Raw genomic sequence first — 16,185 nt, forward strand, 5'->3', positions numbered from 1 at the left:
CTTTTTGACAAGTATTGTTGTAGATTTTCAGCTGTTTTGGAAAATCTATCGAAAGGTGTCGCGAAATACTAAGCAATGGTTCTAATGCCTGTAACACAAATAGTACGTCACTGGAGAGTACAGGAAAGTTAGGTGAACGCAACGAAAATAATTATCAATTGGCATCCAAAAATGTTAGGAATTTAGTGATGTGTTGTCACAAATCCTTAAGCAAACTGAAAAGATGGGCTCAACAGTCCTTTTGAAGTTACACAATTACCGATCTACAAAACACCTTATTGTCGTTTTTATGATATTAATAAAAAAAAAACGTTTTTGCATTTACTACTTTTTAACGGTGTGAATATTTTTAAAAACTTTAACATTATTAGCTCCAAACGAAACTTTTTACATGTCCTAATTAAGAAAAATTACCCCAATTTTTAAATAGTCAAAAAATTTGTTTTCGCTTGGTTGAATTATGTTAGGTTGGCATCACTGGCAAATTATATTTTCACTTGAGAAATAGAGAATTTTGTAAATAGTCGTTGTGGCAAAATAAAGATTAAACGAAACTTTTTTGTGAAAAAGGGGAAACCAAATGTTACAAAAGACACATTGCGAAGCAGATCAATTAGACGCTATAAAGTTTAATGGATTTCAACTATATTAACTTGGAAAAAATGTGTAAGTACATTAGCTACGTAACCGGTGAAAAGTAGTGAAAATCCAGCACTTGCAGAGATTATTCTAAACTATATTTTTGACCATAATCCTCCTTTTTGAAAATATGAAATCATTTTGTTCCAAATTTAACGTTTTTTCTACTAAAATATTATATTTTGGTGCATTGAAAAAATTACAAATTCTCTTCATTTTTTTTTTCAATTACTACTGTCTCCCTTTTCGCATTACTCTTATTTTATTTTCTTTCATTTTGCTTTTGTTATTTTTCGTTTCATTCCACTTGTTTCGGCCGCTTTGCTAATTGTAATTTTATTTTGATAAACAGCTGATTTTATTATCACGTCTTTTGTTTTGATTACCATTGTAAACATTTGAGTTTTTTCGCGTTTTTGTTGCAGTGCCCCTACTTGGTTCCATATCTGGCGGGAACACCCTAAACAATAATCAGAACTTCATCAACCAACTCGCTGCTGCAATAAGTACCGCAGTTGGTGCAGCGAATGCGGTATCAACCAATCCCAGCAACAATAATATGGCAGTAACTACAAATATTCGTGATCGAACACCAGAACCGCCACCAGCTCCTAGATTTACCTTGAATTCACCAACCAAAGTAAAACCGAATCGTGGTACCGCACCAATGGATATTGAAACTGAATCGGAGGCAGCGCCTATACCTGCAAACGCTACTCATAATGGAACTACTACTGTTCACACTGCAGCTGACCCAAATTTGCCAGTTGATAAGCTGACAATGAGCATGCACGGTGCCAATATGTTTATGAATGGTTTTATACCGCCAGCGGGCACAGCTGGTGGAATTACAGCAAATCCCTACTTGTTCTTTCCTTCAGCTGCGCCAACAAATGCTGCATCAACATCCGCAGCTGCAGTGGCCACGTCAGCGGCTAATCAAATGTTTATGGATCCGACAGCAATGTTGGCAGCTATGCAGCAAATGCAACAAAATTATGCTGCTAGCTTTGCCAGCACTTTGCCTAATAACGAAAACTGTGTCAATGGACAACCCGGTTCAGCAAATGCCCCTGGTAAGACACGTTACTATTAAATAATTCATGTAAAAGTTAAACTAAAATAAATATTTTCTATAGTTAACAGCATGAAAGAGGTGATTAAAACCAAGAATTGCATACTTTTTCCACCCAATCCAAATGCGCCACCTCCCACCACACGTGAACGGCCGCCTGGTTGCCGCACAGTATTTGTTGGAGGTCTGCCTGAAAACTGTACAGAGGATCTGGTACGTGAAATATTTGAATCTTGTGGTGAAATCACTACACTGCGTACATCGAAAAAGAATTTCTGCCACATACGCTATCGTCACGAAGCGTCCGTTGACCGCGCAATCTATCTCTCTGGCTATCGCATACGCATCTCTAACTCTAGCGAACCGTCAAATTTTGGTCGCCTACATGTAGACTACGCGCAGGCCCGCGATGATCTCTACGATTTTGAGTGCAAGCAGCGTCAATTACAACGAGAACAACGCCACAAGGAGCGCTTGTCCATCGATCGTACACGTTCGCAATCGCCGCCACCCATACCACATTACAGTGAGCATGAAGCATCAATGGTAGCCGAGCATTTGCGTAGCGGCGACACTTTCGTTAAGGCCGTACAAACAATTGCAATTTGGCTGGAGCGCGGCGACTGCACAAAACGCAATGCCAACATGTTTTACTCCATGATACAAAGCACACACGCCCATGTGCGTCGTCTACATACTGATAAGCAGCAGTTGGAAGATGATCTACGTAAAGCACGTGAAAGCTACCGCAAACAAATGCTGACTATGTCCGCACAGTGTAAGTATCTGACTTGCCTATTTGCTTTATATTCTTCAAAGTAGTTGAAAATTAGTTTAGCTGCGCGGCGCTGAGTAACTGCATTTGCTCGCTTTATACTGATTTAGGGTGGTAGGCGCAGTTTCGCAATGAGTTACTGTGAATTTTTCACTTTTTATTGCAAACGGAATATTTGCCAAATAGCGTTTTTTTTAGCGACGTGGCTCATAGTACTAACGTTGAAATGACATTTGACAGAAACATCAAAATGCTTCATTTATATATTTTTCTCAAGTCACAAAGCAATAAATACCCATTGTTTTATTAATTTGAATTAAGCTATTATTTAATATTTTTACAATTATAAAAAATCGACTAATTTAAATTTCTTAAAGGCAAATTCATTCCGAGTTTGTTAAAAGTTTAAATGTGACTTTTTTTGAGAATTGAATATGCGTATGCCAGTTTTATTTTAATGACTATTAAAAACCAAATTAAATGATTTTGCCTTTAGTAACTGCAAGACCCTAACACATAAATATAAACATTATGCCTTCGCCGACTTTAGTTTTAAAGGTAACCTCAATTTTGGAATACATGCAAAATTTTGAAAAAAAAAAAAATGGAAACAACAAAAGGCGGAAAGGTTTGTAAAAGTACTAGCGACAGGTAAATTGTAAATTAATGCTAAGCATATAAGTTCTCGAAAAGCGAAAGAAGCTCCTTTAACTGATGTATGTAGTTTGTCCGGAATTAGTGGTAACTATAGAAAATCAACTGCCGTAAGAATCAAGTACTTTCCTCGTGACTCTGTATAGCCTTTCAGCCATTACACTCTACTTTTTAACGTTTTTTTAGTTGCAAAACATGCATTTCCTTTTAAATTTAAATTTGAATGAAAGAAGTACTCAATCTATGAATAACAGAAGTATATAGCCAGCGTGCAAGCAAAGAAACCAATCAATCAAACAACCAACCAACCCTCTCCCCTCTTTATTATTGTTATTATTATAATTGCATATTCAGTCACTCAGATTGAAAAAGTGTTCAGTGCTGCAAGTCACAAGAAGGTTTGGGACCATTTCACCAAAGCCCAAAGAAAAAACATCGATCAGTGGAAGAAGCTGGCATTGGTACGTACAAAAAAAAAGAGAATACTTAATTCTATTACTTGCATTACATCATACCACGCTTGTGTGTCTGTGTGTGAGTGCGTTAATGTAATATACTAATATACTTACATAGCTACATTTACATATTTGCTGTTGTTCTGTGGTGACTTGTATGGATAAAACTCTTTCTTTATATTTTGCCTAATTTTCATTTCAAAACACTAATCAATAATATTTGCTAATATACATATATTTCAATGCAATCATATATGCACTTTGTAAGTGTAATATTTCCAGTAATATTTTCTAGTAATTGCACACTATTTGTGATATATTGTAGATAAAGTTCATATTAGCGTTGTATCTAGATAGCCTTAATGTATGTCAATAATTTCTATGTAAATAGATCCTATATCTTTAAAGAAAAACCCGCTCTTCGAAATTCCTAAGCCTTTGTTTAGGGGAAATACACTTTGAGCAGTATTTATTACCTCATTTCCTAAATACTTGAAATATGACTCACCTGGACAGAAACACAGTTCACAGAGTTATACGCCAACACCTGTTATACACCTCAAAAGCAAACTACGAGTTCAAAAGATATACAAAGAATAACTCCATGACACTTAACGTCCTGTGAAATTCACTCCCGGTCTTATTAGAATCACTAATTCCCTCGTCTTACCATTGTATAACGTAAATGGCCACATCGAGAAACATTTCTTCACAGTTTTCGAAATATCGACCACATCAACAAGAACATACATCAACAATAAAAACGATATTAGACGACCAAATGTAGAATATCACGATGACCTGATAATAGTTTAAAAAAAGGTAAAATCGGACCACAGTTACGTCTACTTTTCATTTGACTTCTTCTAAAACTTCTAAAAAATATATGTGTTTTTCTATAATAATATAAATCAGGATCCGTTGCTGTATTGTAGACTAGTCGCGAACCCCCGCATATTGAGTATATTGATTTCCGTTCTATATACTATTATTCAACGAAAATTAGGTCACAGTGCTTCGAAAGGCATGTAGTGAATCAATACAAAGTATTTACGAAGTCGATATACATTTCCCAAATGACCCACATACCGTATATAAAGATACCCGGCTTTCTAGATCGCTTTATAATGTAGTACGGCACATAAATTAACATGTGCTCAAATGGACGAACGCGGTACGTACGACCTTCCCTTATACCGACCCTTGCCAAGGGATTCGTCCCTCTGGCTGCCTTCATGAAGTATTATCGGCTTTCCTGTCTTTTTATTCCTGAGTCTGTCTTGCCCGTTTTTTATTTGCTTTCCTTGAATGTTTTACCAATAAACTGTTTGTTCCAAATTGTTGAATGTTGTTTTTATAAAATGCACTAATTCTGTATTGAATACACCGTTCACCCTCACATCACTCATACACACACACTATATGTAGCATTGCATGACTTGTAATCAATTACTGTATTCAGTATCCGTTGTCTCTTGAAATATTTGCAAACATACTTATATTTAACCGTAAAACTATTTACTCAATTTGTACGTGTATTGCCATACACATGTATAAATACATTTTAATTTCGGTTTAATCGCTTCAAATTGGTTGTCATATACATATAATAAGTACAAAAACAAACATGGTGATTATTTTTCTTTTTTCGCCTCAACATTAATCTATTTATTTATTACAACTTAAAAAGAACTATTAAAACAAGAAACCAAACCATTTAAAACATGAGTTCGTATTAAAAATATTTTTTTAAACGAATATCATTTTTGAAAGTTCCAAATTTGAGGTAAGTACAAACAAACGAACCGTGGGCTGAAGATGCGCCAAATTATATAAGTAAAGAGCGAAAAAATATTTAATCTCAGTTTAGGATTTTTTCAAATTCCTTTTCATTTCGAAACTTGACAAAGTCAAATTTTCTTCAATTATAGTTAAACTCTTATAATAAAGCAGTAATATGAAATATACATATAAATTCTTGTGCTAATTATTGCTCCGATGTGCATAAAACAGGAATTACGCTCCGTGCAGATTGAGGATGATGAAATGGAAATGTCAGACGACGATCGGAACTATCAGGGTAGCAGCGCAAAAAGAACACGCTACGATGCGGAGAGTTTGAAGGTGGGTAGCTTGTTGTTATTTGTACCCTTTGAAGTTTTTGATCTACAATAGTTCAATTTAGTATAAGAGCGCTAAAAATGAGAGACACCTACAACTTCTCTAAATGCTGACTAAATGCAAGCAGTCGTGTTGACGATAATCTTTTACTTCTTTCATATTTGAAAACAAAAAGAAGTCATGTTGACCCAAATTCAGAGTACACGGTAGATGGAGCATCAGTTTGTACGCTAGATTGACCAACTCGGGTATGACTACAGGGGCGGTGTAAACCCGAATACAATTGTTTTTTCTGCGAATCAGCCTCGAAACGGCCCAATAATACGGTGTATTAGAAGCCTGCCACTGTTTTGCACGTCTCCAGTTAGGCGATGTAAATCTCCCCTTGTATATCCCAAATTATTTCCGGTTGATAAGACAGTTGTCCTTATTTGGGGCAAGTTTCTCAGGTGAAATCCACAGTTTTGACTACTCGGTGATCTCTAGTGGATACATTATTCATCGAAGGTCATGAAAGGACACCGAAACTTTGTCTGATTGTATTTGCTGAGATATATTCGAATGGTTCACTTGTACATAGTTGCGGGTCCCATTGCGCAGACAGTTTTCTCGTTACCAGTATTTCATAGCTATGTCCTGCTGTTTTAAAATGCTAAGTGTCGCAGCTTTCGTGCACCTTCAATCGGCAGGCTCTTTGCACACTTTTTCATGTGGGATCTGTTTTTGAGGCATCTTGACGTAGAACAACAAAAGCCATCACCGATATATTGTTCTTTATTTTTCTAAAATTCGCAGACATGGCCGTCAATTTGGCATAAACCATTTATGAGAATGTACAACAAGAATGTGAATTTCGCTTATGAATGGTGCATCTTAGTTATGATTTGATTTCTTTAAAAATGGCTCGATCTCCAATCCCTGACTTTAGGCCTTAAGTATTATGGAGTGAATTTTTGTGGAGGGTAAAAATACTAAAAGATTAAATTCTTTAGATTTTATAAATTATTTGAAATATCTTAACCTTAAAATGCTCTACCCTTTTTGCTCGATATAAATAAAATCAATTTGTAATTACAGGAAGAAAACGACTCGCTGCGCTGTCAGCTAGAAGCTTTGCGTAGCGAAATGTCGCACGTCCGCACCGACATCAAATACGACAATGATTATCGTGAGAAACAGATCAAAGTGCTGCAGGAAACGATACGCAATATGCAAACCCAATTGATGCAGACCAAAATGCGCGAACAAAAGGACAACAAAACAATTGAACAGCTCGAGCGTAAGTTGAAAGAAGCTGGCGTGAAGCAATTATTGTTAAAGACTAGAATCAAAGAAACCACTAACAAGCGAAGAGATCGCGAATCATCGTCAATTAACTCCGAGACCAGTGAGATATTAATCAATGAAACTGAAGATATCGATGTTGACGATGAGGACGACAATGATGTGGAAGAGGTGGCTGTGGAAGATTCCACGAGGCATAAGCCGAAAGATTCGACAAAGTCCAATAGGGAGAGAGATAATACTGAAAATTCGACTAATGCCGACAAACCTAGTCACATACAAATTATAGATATTGATGGCTACAAAAGTGATGACGAAGTGAATATTATAGAAGATCAGAATGACGTTGTAGAAATACATGAAACCGATGATGACGAAAAAGTCACAGACCAAAGCAACAAGACAGACGAAAAACCCTCAGAGGAAGCAGCGCATGACAACCGTTCAGAAATGAAAGAAACAGCTGCAACTGTGCAAAAGACAATCGATACCCCAACGCTTGGCGACAGTGTTGAAACTAAGGATGCTAGCTATGATATTTCTAGTGCCGACAAAGTGAAAGTGCAGTTATCAGAGGAAAGCAAAGGAATTGAAGTAAGTATAGAAAAGCAAAATTATGATTCAGTTGATTTTCCATTTAGGGTTTCAGTAATTATTATAAATTGTTTTTTTTCGTTTTTTTTACTAGTTGAAATTCTTGCCATTTGTGGAGGCCCAAATCATAGCGTTGGTGGCTGCCTATCTAATAGTGCAACCGTTTGGCGTCAGCACTGAGTCAATTTGTATCTACTTGCGGCAGTATATGAAGAAGCTGGACTTACAGGTGCCAACGTTAGAGCAGATATTGGCAAACTACACTAATCTCTTCAAGTTGGAACATCCAGCTGAAGTAGGTTGTAATAGCGACCCCAAGCCACAGTGGAAATTTTGCGGATTTACTGCAGCTGATGATGGAACCGGCGGCAACGTACGTGATAGCGCTAAAGATGAAAAGTGAAAAAAAAGAACTTTTAAGTAGTCTTGCTAATAACCAAACATGGAAACCGAATTTTATTACATTTATACTCGTAAGCATCAATTACTCGCAAAAGAGACATCGATTTTAATCCGTACATTTAAAAAAAAATTTCTTAAAAAGTAATTCTAGAATTAAAGAATAATATGTTTGGAAAAACAGTGATTTTAAATATGAACTCGCATAAATATTTGCTATTCGGTAAAAATGAGATTAGGCTCCGTGCCTAGTTTAATTTTTACTTAAATATATATATATTATATTAACTTAATAAAAAAACCAATGAAACTGGTCATTTAAATACTCAAAGCTTGTTTATCTTTATAGTCATAAATAAAAGGAAGTATCGAAATATATGCAACACATATTCGATCGTTTACAAATGCAGAAATCACATTTATTAAAGAAATTGGTGAACTAAACATTTTTTTAGCATTCTCCACAGCTTTCTTATACCCAATATTTCCTGCAGAATATTATGCAGTTTTTTGTAATGCTTATTGTATTAGTTATCTTGCGCATCTCCGATCGGCAATCTGTCAATACCAGAGCTTTTGCCCCTTTATCTTCGCTGGCTGCCGTTTTCGAATCACCTAGCACCGAATTAAATTCTAACAAAACTAACCACAGTTCGGTAGAAATTTCGACAGTAGCTCAACGTGGATTGCCTTTTGTATTTCGGTATTTGACAACAAAACCAAATTTTATTCATCGAAAATTATTATTTTTCAAAATATTCCTAATTAAAATCTATACACTTTTGCGTGCGTTTGAAGCAATTCTCGAAGCACTTTTGCTACTCTGATATTGATTGAAATATGTCCAAAACATGCGTTCTAAACACATCAACCGCATCTTCAGGTTTCGCAGAACGTTGACCTCTTAGTTTATTTTTTACGAACGGAAATAAAACGAAGTCGTTTGAAGCCAAATCAGGACTTTACAGTGATTTACACATCAAATCGATGTATTAAGTGCTGAAAAATACATTGTCGTGGTGAAGAGAGATCCGTCTTCGGCGGTTGGGTTTTCTGATTTCTTAAAGACAACTGCCAAGAAAATAGTTGCAGCGCGCCAGTCGTTCTAAATTTTCTCCGCTTAGCGCCAATTGGAGATTCCAAGTGTACTCAGGTCCTTCTCCACCTGGCCTTTCCAAAAGAGTGGAGGCCTTCACTTTTCTCTGATTACCCTGGCGGGTACTGCGTCGAATGCGTCAGAGCTGAAGTGGATGTCTACCACTCACAATTTACTGCTCTGTATTGTTCTCGTGGTATGGTTGCGACATGTTCAGTTTTTCCAAAAAAAAATTCTACAATGAAATGTAGAAAAGTAATACCTATAGTTTCCTAAATCTCACGATAGGTCACTTGACGATCTGGAAAAAGTCGTTTCCGTACAGCAACAATGGTTTCCGGAACTACAACTGATTTTGGGCGACCTTCACGAAATTTGTCTTGGAGTGATCTACGACCTCGATTGAATTCAACATACCATCGATAAACACTGGTCCTTGTTGGAACTTCAGCGGTAAAAATTAAATAAAGTTCATCAATGCAGTGTTGCTAAGATAATCCCCGTCGAAATTTGTAAAAAATAAACGTGCAAAAATGTTCGCAAATTAATTTAATTTGTTTGCCCGAGTTGAGTATTTCAAGTAACTGCAAACAACACAAATAGCGCTCTGAGTATGTACATCATCAAAAATGTCGAACATTACGATAAAATTGTGAGTTGCCAGATTGAAACACTAGGGTCGCCAAATCTAGAAAGTTACTTAAAAGTTTCAACTTAAATTTCAATTCGAAGTGCAGTTTTGATCAAAACATGTTGAAAATTCACCCTACTGCAGCTGACTGATTGTTCAATGAAATTCTTGTTCATTATTCCACCAAATGAGTTATGTTTTCAAGAACATAACGTATATGTAAGCGAAAACGATTTTTTTGTTAATCCTAAACTGGGCTAACCTAACTAAAACTAATCCGGACTAAAATTAAAATCACAAGGAATATGGTAAGCATTAATTACAGGAAGTGGACTGGACCAGGCAATATCCCATAACATATTCTGTTGGGGAGCGTTTGGTATTCCGTCTCGATTATTTTCATTCTTTGGGAAGGTCGTACACAATAAGCAAACAATCTCGAAACTAGACGCTGGAAGAGCAGCCTACACCGATTTCTGAGTTCATCGACTTCTCAATCCAATTTATTAACTTTTACAACTTTTTTTACACGCAATCAGCGCGTATTCAATGAAGTCATTACAGAAAATTTTAAGAACAAAACATGACATTTATCTTTAAAGACAACCGCAATCATTCAGGCAATGAAACTGAGAGCGAGTGATACGAGAACTCAAAATGCATACTAATTCACTTTCACCTTCATCAAGGGCAAATAGTTAGTCAATGCTGAAAGCAACAGTGCGCAGCATCGAGGTATCCTTGCAGTCTAGCGAAATTGCGAAATTATCAAGAGCACAGAGATTGCACTCCTTTCCACACAAGCTTATGCTTGTATGTGGCTCAGTTATATGTAGCTTTTCTGTTTATGTGTCTACAAATGCATTATTTTGACTGCCGGTCGACCCTCGGCAATTAACCCCAAAGTGTATTTGTTGGTGTGTTCTGCAAACGATGACGTCTACGAAAGCAGTTCGATTATTGTGTGGGTGGGCAAGGAGCCTTGGCTTTGAAGGCGCCGGAAATCTTGCCCACACACTCTCTCTCTCTCTCGTTCTCTTCCTTTCAAGCACGTAACTGCACGTAGCAGTATGGTTCACAGTGTCAGCATGCGGCACTACAAGCTTAAACACTGTGAAGTGGGTGAACAATTTCGAACATTTTAAAATTTGCATTTACTATGTTATAACACATTCTCTAAATAACAAACGATTTAGTTTTTGCAGAAATTTCACTGAATTAAAGAATTGCGAAAATAAATATGGGAGAATGGTTAAGGGTTGTGTTAGTTTACAATTGAGTACTGTTTCAAGGATCTACGACTCAGTAACAGATACAATTAAAGTAATAGGTTAACATTAACTTTTGTTTGGATAAAAAGCACTGCACTGTGAACTGGAGTCAGCTAAAAGCACCGGATTTCGATGTATGCCTTTCCAAAGCTGAGTTACTGAGACCTCTTCTAATTTACGAGTGCACAGATCCTTTTATCTATTCATCTAATTTTGAGAGAACGGTGAACAAATTTCAGCAAACCGCGTTTTAAACTCCATACTTATCTTCGACGGTGCTTTATAAAATAATTAGAAATAATTATGTTTCATACACAATATGTTGCCTGGAATAATACTAAAACCAAAAGAATATCCACATTTTCCGAGCCTATGCAAATATTCACGCTGAAGCTTCGACAGCTCCGTTCATTCATAATCTACCGCGTCGCAAGCTCGTCTCTGGGATCTTAAGAGGTTTCCAGACGGCAATTAGGAGAGATTTAGTACAAACTTTTGCTAAGTTTTAAAAATGCCACTTAGAGAAATTTTATACTAACGACGAATATCAAGTTGTGAACTGGAAATATGAAGGACAGAGCAAGAGCTAAAGCCTAACTTCGAACTCGAAGTTCCATTGAACCAATAGCGCAGCCTTAAATTGTTTATTGATTGGTGTACAATGTTCGGTGTACTATCCGAAAGTAATTACATGTGTATCTCAAAAAAGAAACAATATTATTGACAATCTTCTGGGTAAAGTGAATATTCTTAGAAAGAAATTTTTTGTTTGTGGCCCGATCTCAATAAAGGTCAAAGATGGCTGACAAGTATATATATATACACACATATGTATGTATGTACATCAAAAGTTGACTGCAAAGCAATAGAAAGTTGGTTACGTCTTTGTAAATAGAAGCTTCCTTCACACCAAGAATGTGTCGGGATCCTACAACCGTTTGATAATAACATATCAAGCAGAAACGGAAAAACCCTAATTTACAGATGTAGATACATACATATGTACATAGAGATAAAGGAATACCTCATATCAACCCACTGTGCAGCATTTAACAGCTGAATGCCAATGCCGGTTTTCTCATGGCCGATGCCTTCCTAGCCACGACGCAGCCACAACACGTACCGCTGAGTACATACATACAAATGTACGCATGTGACGAAGCATCCTAATTTGACTCACAAGAAAAACAAGAGTAAGAACAACTACAACACAGTCAAATACAGATGAAAAAGAAAATTATATGTTGTTGGCGCCCCCAACATTCATACCGGCTCCAGCAACAACTACACTACTTACACTACTTAAAGCGAGAAGAAAGCGCATATCCACACTCATACCAATGCAGCTACTTACAGATAAATTCATACATACATATGTATGTATGTGCGATGAGTGAGCTATCGTCGATTTACCGAGCTCCAAAGTGCCGAGCAATTTCGTGACGCTTACAGCGGTCTGACTTGGCGCAGATTGTGTGTACGTGCGCGCTTGGCTGCTTGACGAACTGGCTGCCGGTTTGGCTCGCTGGTTCGCTGCTTTGTGCTGACTTGCTGCCTCGGTGCGACCTCCTCGAGCGCAGTCACACAACAACGGCCAGCACAGTCGTCTTTGCGAGCTCGAATACGCTACACGCGGCCTGCGCGATACCCCCAACTGAACACTCTCACGTAACTGTGGCGATAATATCCACACAAGTGCTGCTTCACAGAATCCTGCCAACGCTTTATATAAGACACCATTGTATAACGTGTTTTGTTTTTGTTATTTCATTTTCGTGTCGCGTACGAACACTTTTTGTTGTTTTCAGCTTTTTAAAAAAAGTGCAATAATATAAAGCAAGGAAGTGCGCTTTGTTCTCTATAGTTTCGAGAATCGGCGTACCCGCCAATTTACTGTTGATTACGTCCAATCGGTGTTCTGTTTTGTTAATTTTTTAACTTACGAAATAATATAGCCTTTGGGACAGTCCTTTGGCAAAGAATAAGAACGCGTTGAAAGGTAGTAACTTCAAAAAAAAAACGAAGAAACTGAAAACGGCAAATAAGCAACGAACTTTATTGCAACAACAATTTTGTGTAAAGAAATTTATAAAAGTAATAAAAAAGCAAAGCAGAAGAGAAGGTCAGACAACAAAAACAACAAGTCAATACGTTTCGGCAAAGTACTAAGAAAAGTGAAGGGTAAGTACCAACAACAATAACAGTTCATACACAAGCACCTCCAACCCAGCCGCCGCCGCTGTACACGATTTTGTCCTTCTGTGCGCCTGGCCTCCGCTCCAAGGGCAGCTGTTGTAACAACGCCTCACGTTTACGCAACCAAATTTGTTTATTCAAATCTGCCAAACACATACACACACGCTTATTCACCAACTTTTTTATGTAATCAGTGTAGTTAGAAGGTAATTAAAATTTACAAGTAATGGATGTCTTAGGCATTTTTGGGTTAAAAGCGGCCAAGCAATTTAGTATCGTATTTATCTACGTCGTCTACGTAGTCAGGTGTTTTGATTTTAAAGCTAAAATTTTAAAGTATTGTCAACGGACAGTAGTGCCGCGTTAATTTTGATTTATTTTGGTTTAAAGAGATCAAATAATTACCTTTGACACTTACAATAAATGCATAATAGGTAAATTCGACTTTTTTGTGCTCATTAAATTTGGTGCCATTATTTATTATGAAGGGTGGTCCGTTTCGAGGTTCACTCCTTTTTTAAAGAAAAAACACATCAACTGCAAATTTAATGGGGAATATTTATTATCATTCAAAAGAACATTTTTCGGTATTTATTTTTGAAGATTATTTCTTTCAAATGTTAGCCGCGGCTACGTCTCCGATCGTCCATCCGTTGAGTTTAATTTTCGATGACTCGTTCGACTATTTCTACTAGTAACTGGCGAATGACATGCGTGACATTTTGTTCCAGGACCTGAATCGAATCGGGATTGTCCGCATAGACTTTAGACTTGACATATCCATAGTGTTCTCTCAATAAATAGATTGATATACAGCTTTCAAGTTTCCAAATATCGATCTCTCTTGAAATCTTAAGCCGCTAAATAGTGAAGACACATTTTTTATATCAATCAAAAAAGGTTTGACATTATTTTTTAAGGTTCTTCTCTTATTTTATAACTCAATATTTTACGCGTGAATCAAGGTTTCATCAAGTTCTATTAAAACACAAAAATCTTTCATAAAATATCTAAGTCCTCAAAAATAACTTTTCAATACAGCCAGCTGTTGAAATTTGGTAGTTGTTTTAGAAATTTAAAGCATAAATAGATTTATTAAAGTGAAAGTGTAAAAGTGATTAGAAAATAATCGTAATAAATCATGAATCATAAACAAACATATTCTGTAATTCATAGAAATAAAAATTCGGTGTAGGAATACAAATTTTAGGGGCTTTAAATAAGTGGAAGTATTACTTTAATCTAAAATTGTCGTAAATATATTACAAAGCTTTGTGGAAGTATAGCAACTACTCTAGTTTTAATTCAATCTGGTCCATGTAACCATTCGGATTCATATCTGTAACAGCCAAGAACAAACTTCACTAAATCATTCGAGAAATGCTATACTTTAAAACACTTGACAATCTGCAGTCACATGTCACGTAGAGAATTTGTAACCCGAGTTTCCCTTTTTACTCCAATCTTTCGAATCTCTTCGTCTCTTCTTGTTTGTTTACACCAGTTTCCGTCTGATAACTCTTAAACCAAGTAACTAGTTGATGGTAAAACAGGTGAACGAGCATGGAATTGTCAGTTTCTGTCGCTTAGGAAGTTTTTAAAGAATCATTAAGATATTTCGCACCGGTGATGTACTATATTTGTCTTGTAGACGCATATCACCCATTTAATCATCAGTTTCATAGACTATAATTAACGACTTTATAGAAATGCTGATGATTGGTAAAATATGCGACACTCTATTAGCATCTAGCAAACTTTTAGCGAGAATACACTAAACGTGATGGGTAAAGTTTTCCACACTGACAAATCACTCATTGGAAAATCACGAAATCACTTATTAGAAGTGTTTTCATTTCATTGGATTTTTCGAAAGCAATTACAGCGTCGCACTTCCAATTAACACAATGAAAAAATGTTAATACAAAAACAAAATTCTACTAATTACTTATTCAGATGAGCAACTGGAAGAGGGCCTAACGCAATCACCTCACAAACGCTTACAAAATAGTATAACCACAACCGCTTCCAACCACCCACATATGTATGTATGTATGTATATAACTGCATTGTCGGGGATGTACAACTCGTATTATGACCGGCTTCGTCTCCATGAGCTCCTACACGCCCAGATCCATAGCCAACTCAAAAACAAATAACGATCGGTGCTTAAATCAAAATAAAATTAACGTCTAAACGTTTATGTAAGAACGACACTTCGTAGACAGTACGCAAAATGCATTTAGGTAGTGATTGAAAAACGGCCTATTGTAGCGAAAGTCACATTCATATATCACAACTGCACGTTTGTTTTTCTCGGCTTTAGAATTAATTTGTATGGGTCACGTGGCAGCGTCTGCGGCGTGAAAAGGTGATCAGACAACGTTTGTGTCGGCAACTGACACTGCGCTTCCAAATTACTATGCGCATGGCTATAGATATACCTATGTACATAAGTATGTACACACATATTTTTTTAAAGTTTGCCGCTGCCTTCCTTACTGTTGTTGTTGTATGCAAATATGTACTTATATTATACTATTTGTCGCCTAAAACTCAGATTAAGGAGTTGTCGAGCATATCACTGAGTAAATTACAATTTGAAATGGGTATTGGGTACAGTACATGCAAATAGTCTAACACAATACTCTTAAAGGAATTGCATATAGCAGCCAATTTTTTTGTAACTTAGCTGCAATAGAAAATTTCACTTGTGTGCATTTTCTACCACTTTTATCGTCTTAGGTTAGGTTAAGTTAGATGGCTGATCAAAGATCGCACGTGGACTGCTGTATGTAGTTCTTTGTGAAGCCATAGAAAAGAAGAACTCCTGTATTCGAATTTATAAATTAGCAAAACGATTAGTAGCCAATACAAATTAGCACAGGCGTTTAATTTCCACTCCCGCCAGTTCGGTGGGATGTCTGAAGGTATACGCTTCCAAGTGTTTAAGGCTTCACCTCTCAAACGCTGGTCAGCCAAGATGGAAGTGTTG

General features: G+C 36.7%; 2 protein-coding genes across 3 annotated transcripts in view; both read left to right on the forward strand.

Annotated features, from left to right (window-relative positions):
* Positions 1-470: 470 nt before the first annotated feature.
* On the forward strand, positions 471-8,327 carry LOC105223777 (ecto-NOX disulfide-thiol exchanger 1). Of its 2 annotated transcripts, XM_049458978.1 has the most exons (7): positions 479-666; positions 1,065-1,715; positions 1,779-2,492; positions 3,498-3,604; positions 5,612-5,722; positions 6,797-7,597; positions 7,692-8,327. In XM_049458978.1, the coding sequence occupies exons 1-7, from the start codon at positions 633-635 to the stop codon at positions 7,998-8,000; spliced, it is 2,727 nt and encodes a 908-aa protein (XP_049314935.1). In that variant the 5' UTR covers positions 479-632; the 3' UTR covers positions 8,001-8,327. The 2 variants fall into 2 exon arrangements, 1 of the variants encoding a protein (XP_049314935.1); XR_007423063.1 differs by lacking the exons at positions 3,498-3,604; positions 7,692-8,327 and having other exon boundaries at positions 471-666; positions 6,797-6,913.
* A 4,258-nt stretch (positions 8,328-12,585) lies between these two features.
* The window catches only part of LOC105223778 (facilitated trehalose transporter Tret1-2 homolog), a 69,312-nt gene continuing 65,712 nt past the window's right edge, over positions 12,586-16,185 (forward strand). The window contains exon 1 of the mRNA XM_049458432.1: positions 12,586-13,175. The gene's annotated coding sequence lies outside the window, so the exon portion shown is untranslated. The remainder of the gene's footprint in view (positions 13,176-16,185) is intronic.

Source organism: Bactrocera dorsalis, chromosome 5, assembly GCF_023373825.1.
Source record: "Bactrocera dorsalis isolate Fly_Bdor chromosome 5, ASM2337382v1, whole genome shotgun sequence".
NCBI classification, from domain to species: domain Eukaryota; kingdom Metazoa; phylum Arthropoda; class Insecta; order Diptera; family Tephritidae; genus Bactrocera; species Bactrocera dorsalis.

What these genes read in the sequence shown, in the direction of transcription:
- LOC105223777 (XM_049458978.1), top strand. Translation starts at nt 633, where the DNA reads ATGGATTTCAACTATATTAACTTGGAAAAAATGT. An exon ending in CGGTTCAGCAAATGCCCCTG is followed by an intron (nt 1,716 to 1,778) that starts GTAAGACACGTT and finishes TATTTTCTATAG; the next exon opens with TTAACAGCATGAAAGAGGTG. An exon ending in ACGATGCGGAGAGTTTGAAG is followed by an intron (nt 5,723 to 6,796) that starts GTGGGTAGCTTG and finishes TTGTAATTACAG; the next exon opens with GAAGAAAACGACTCGCTGCG.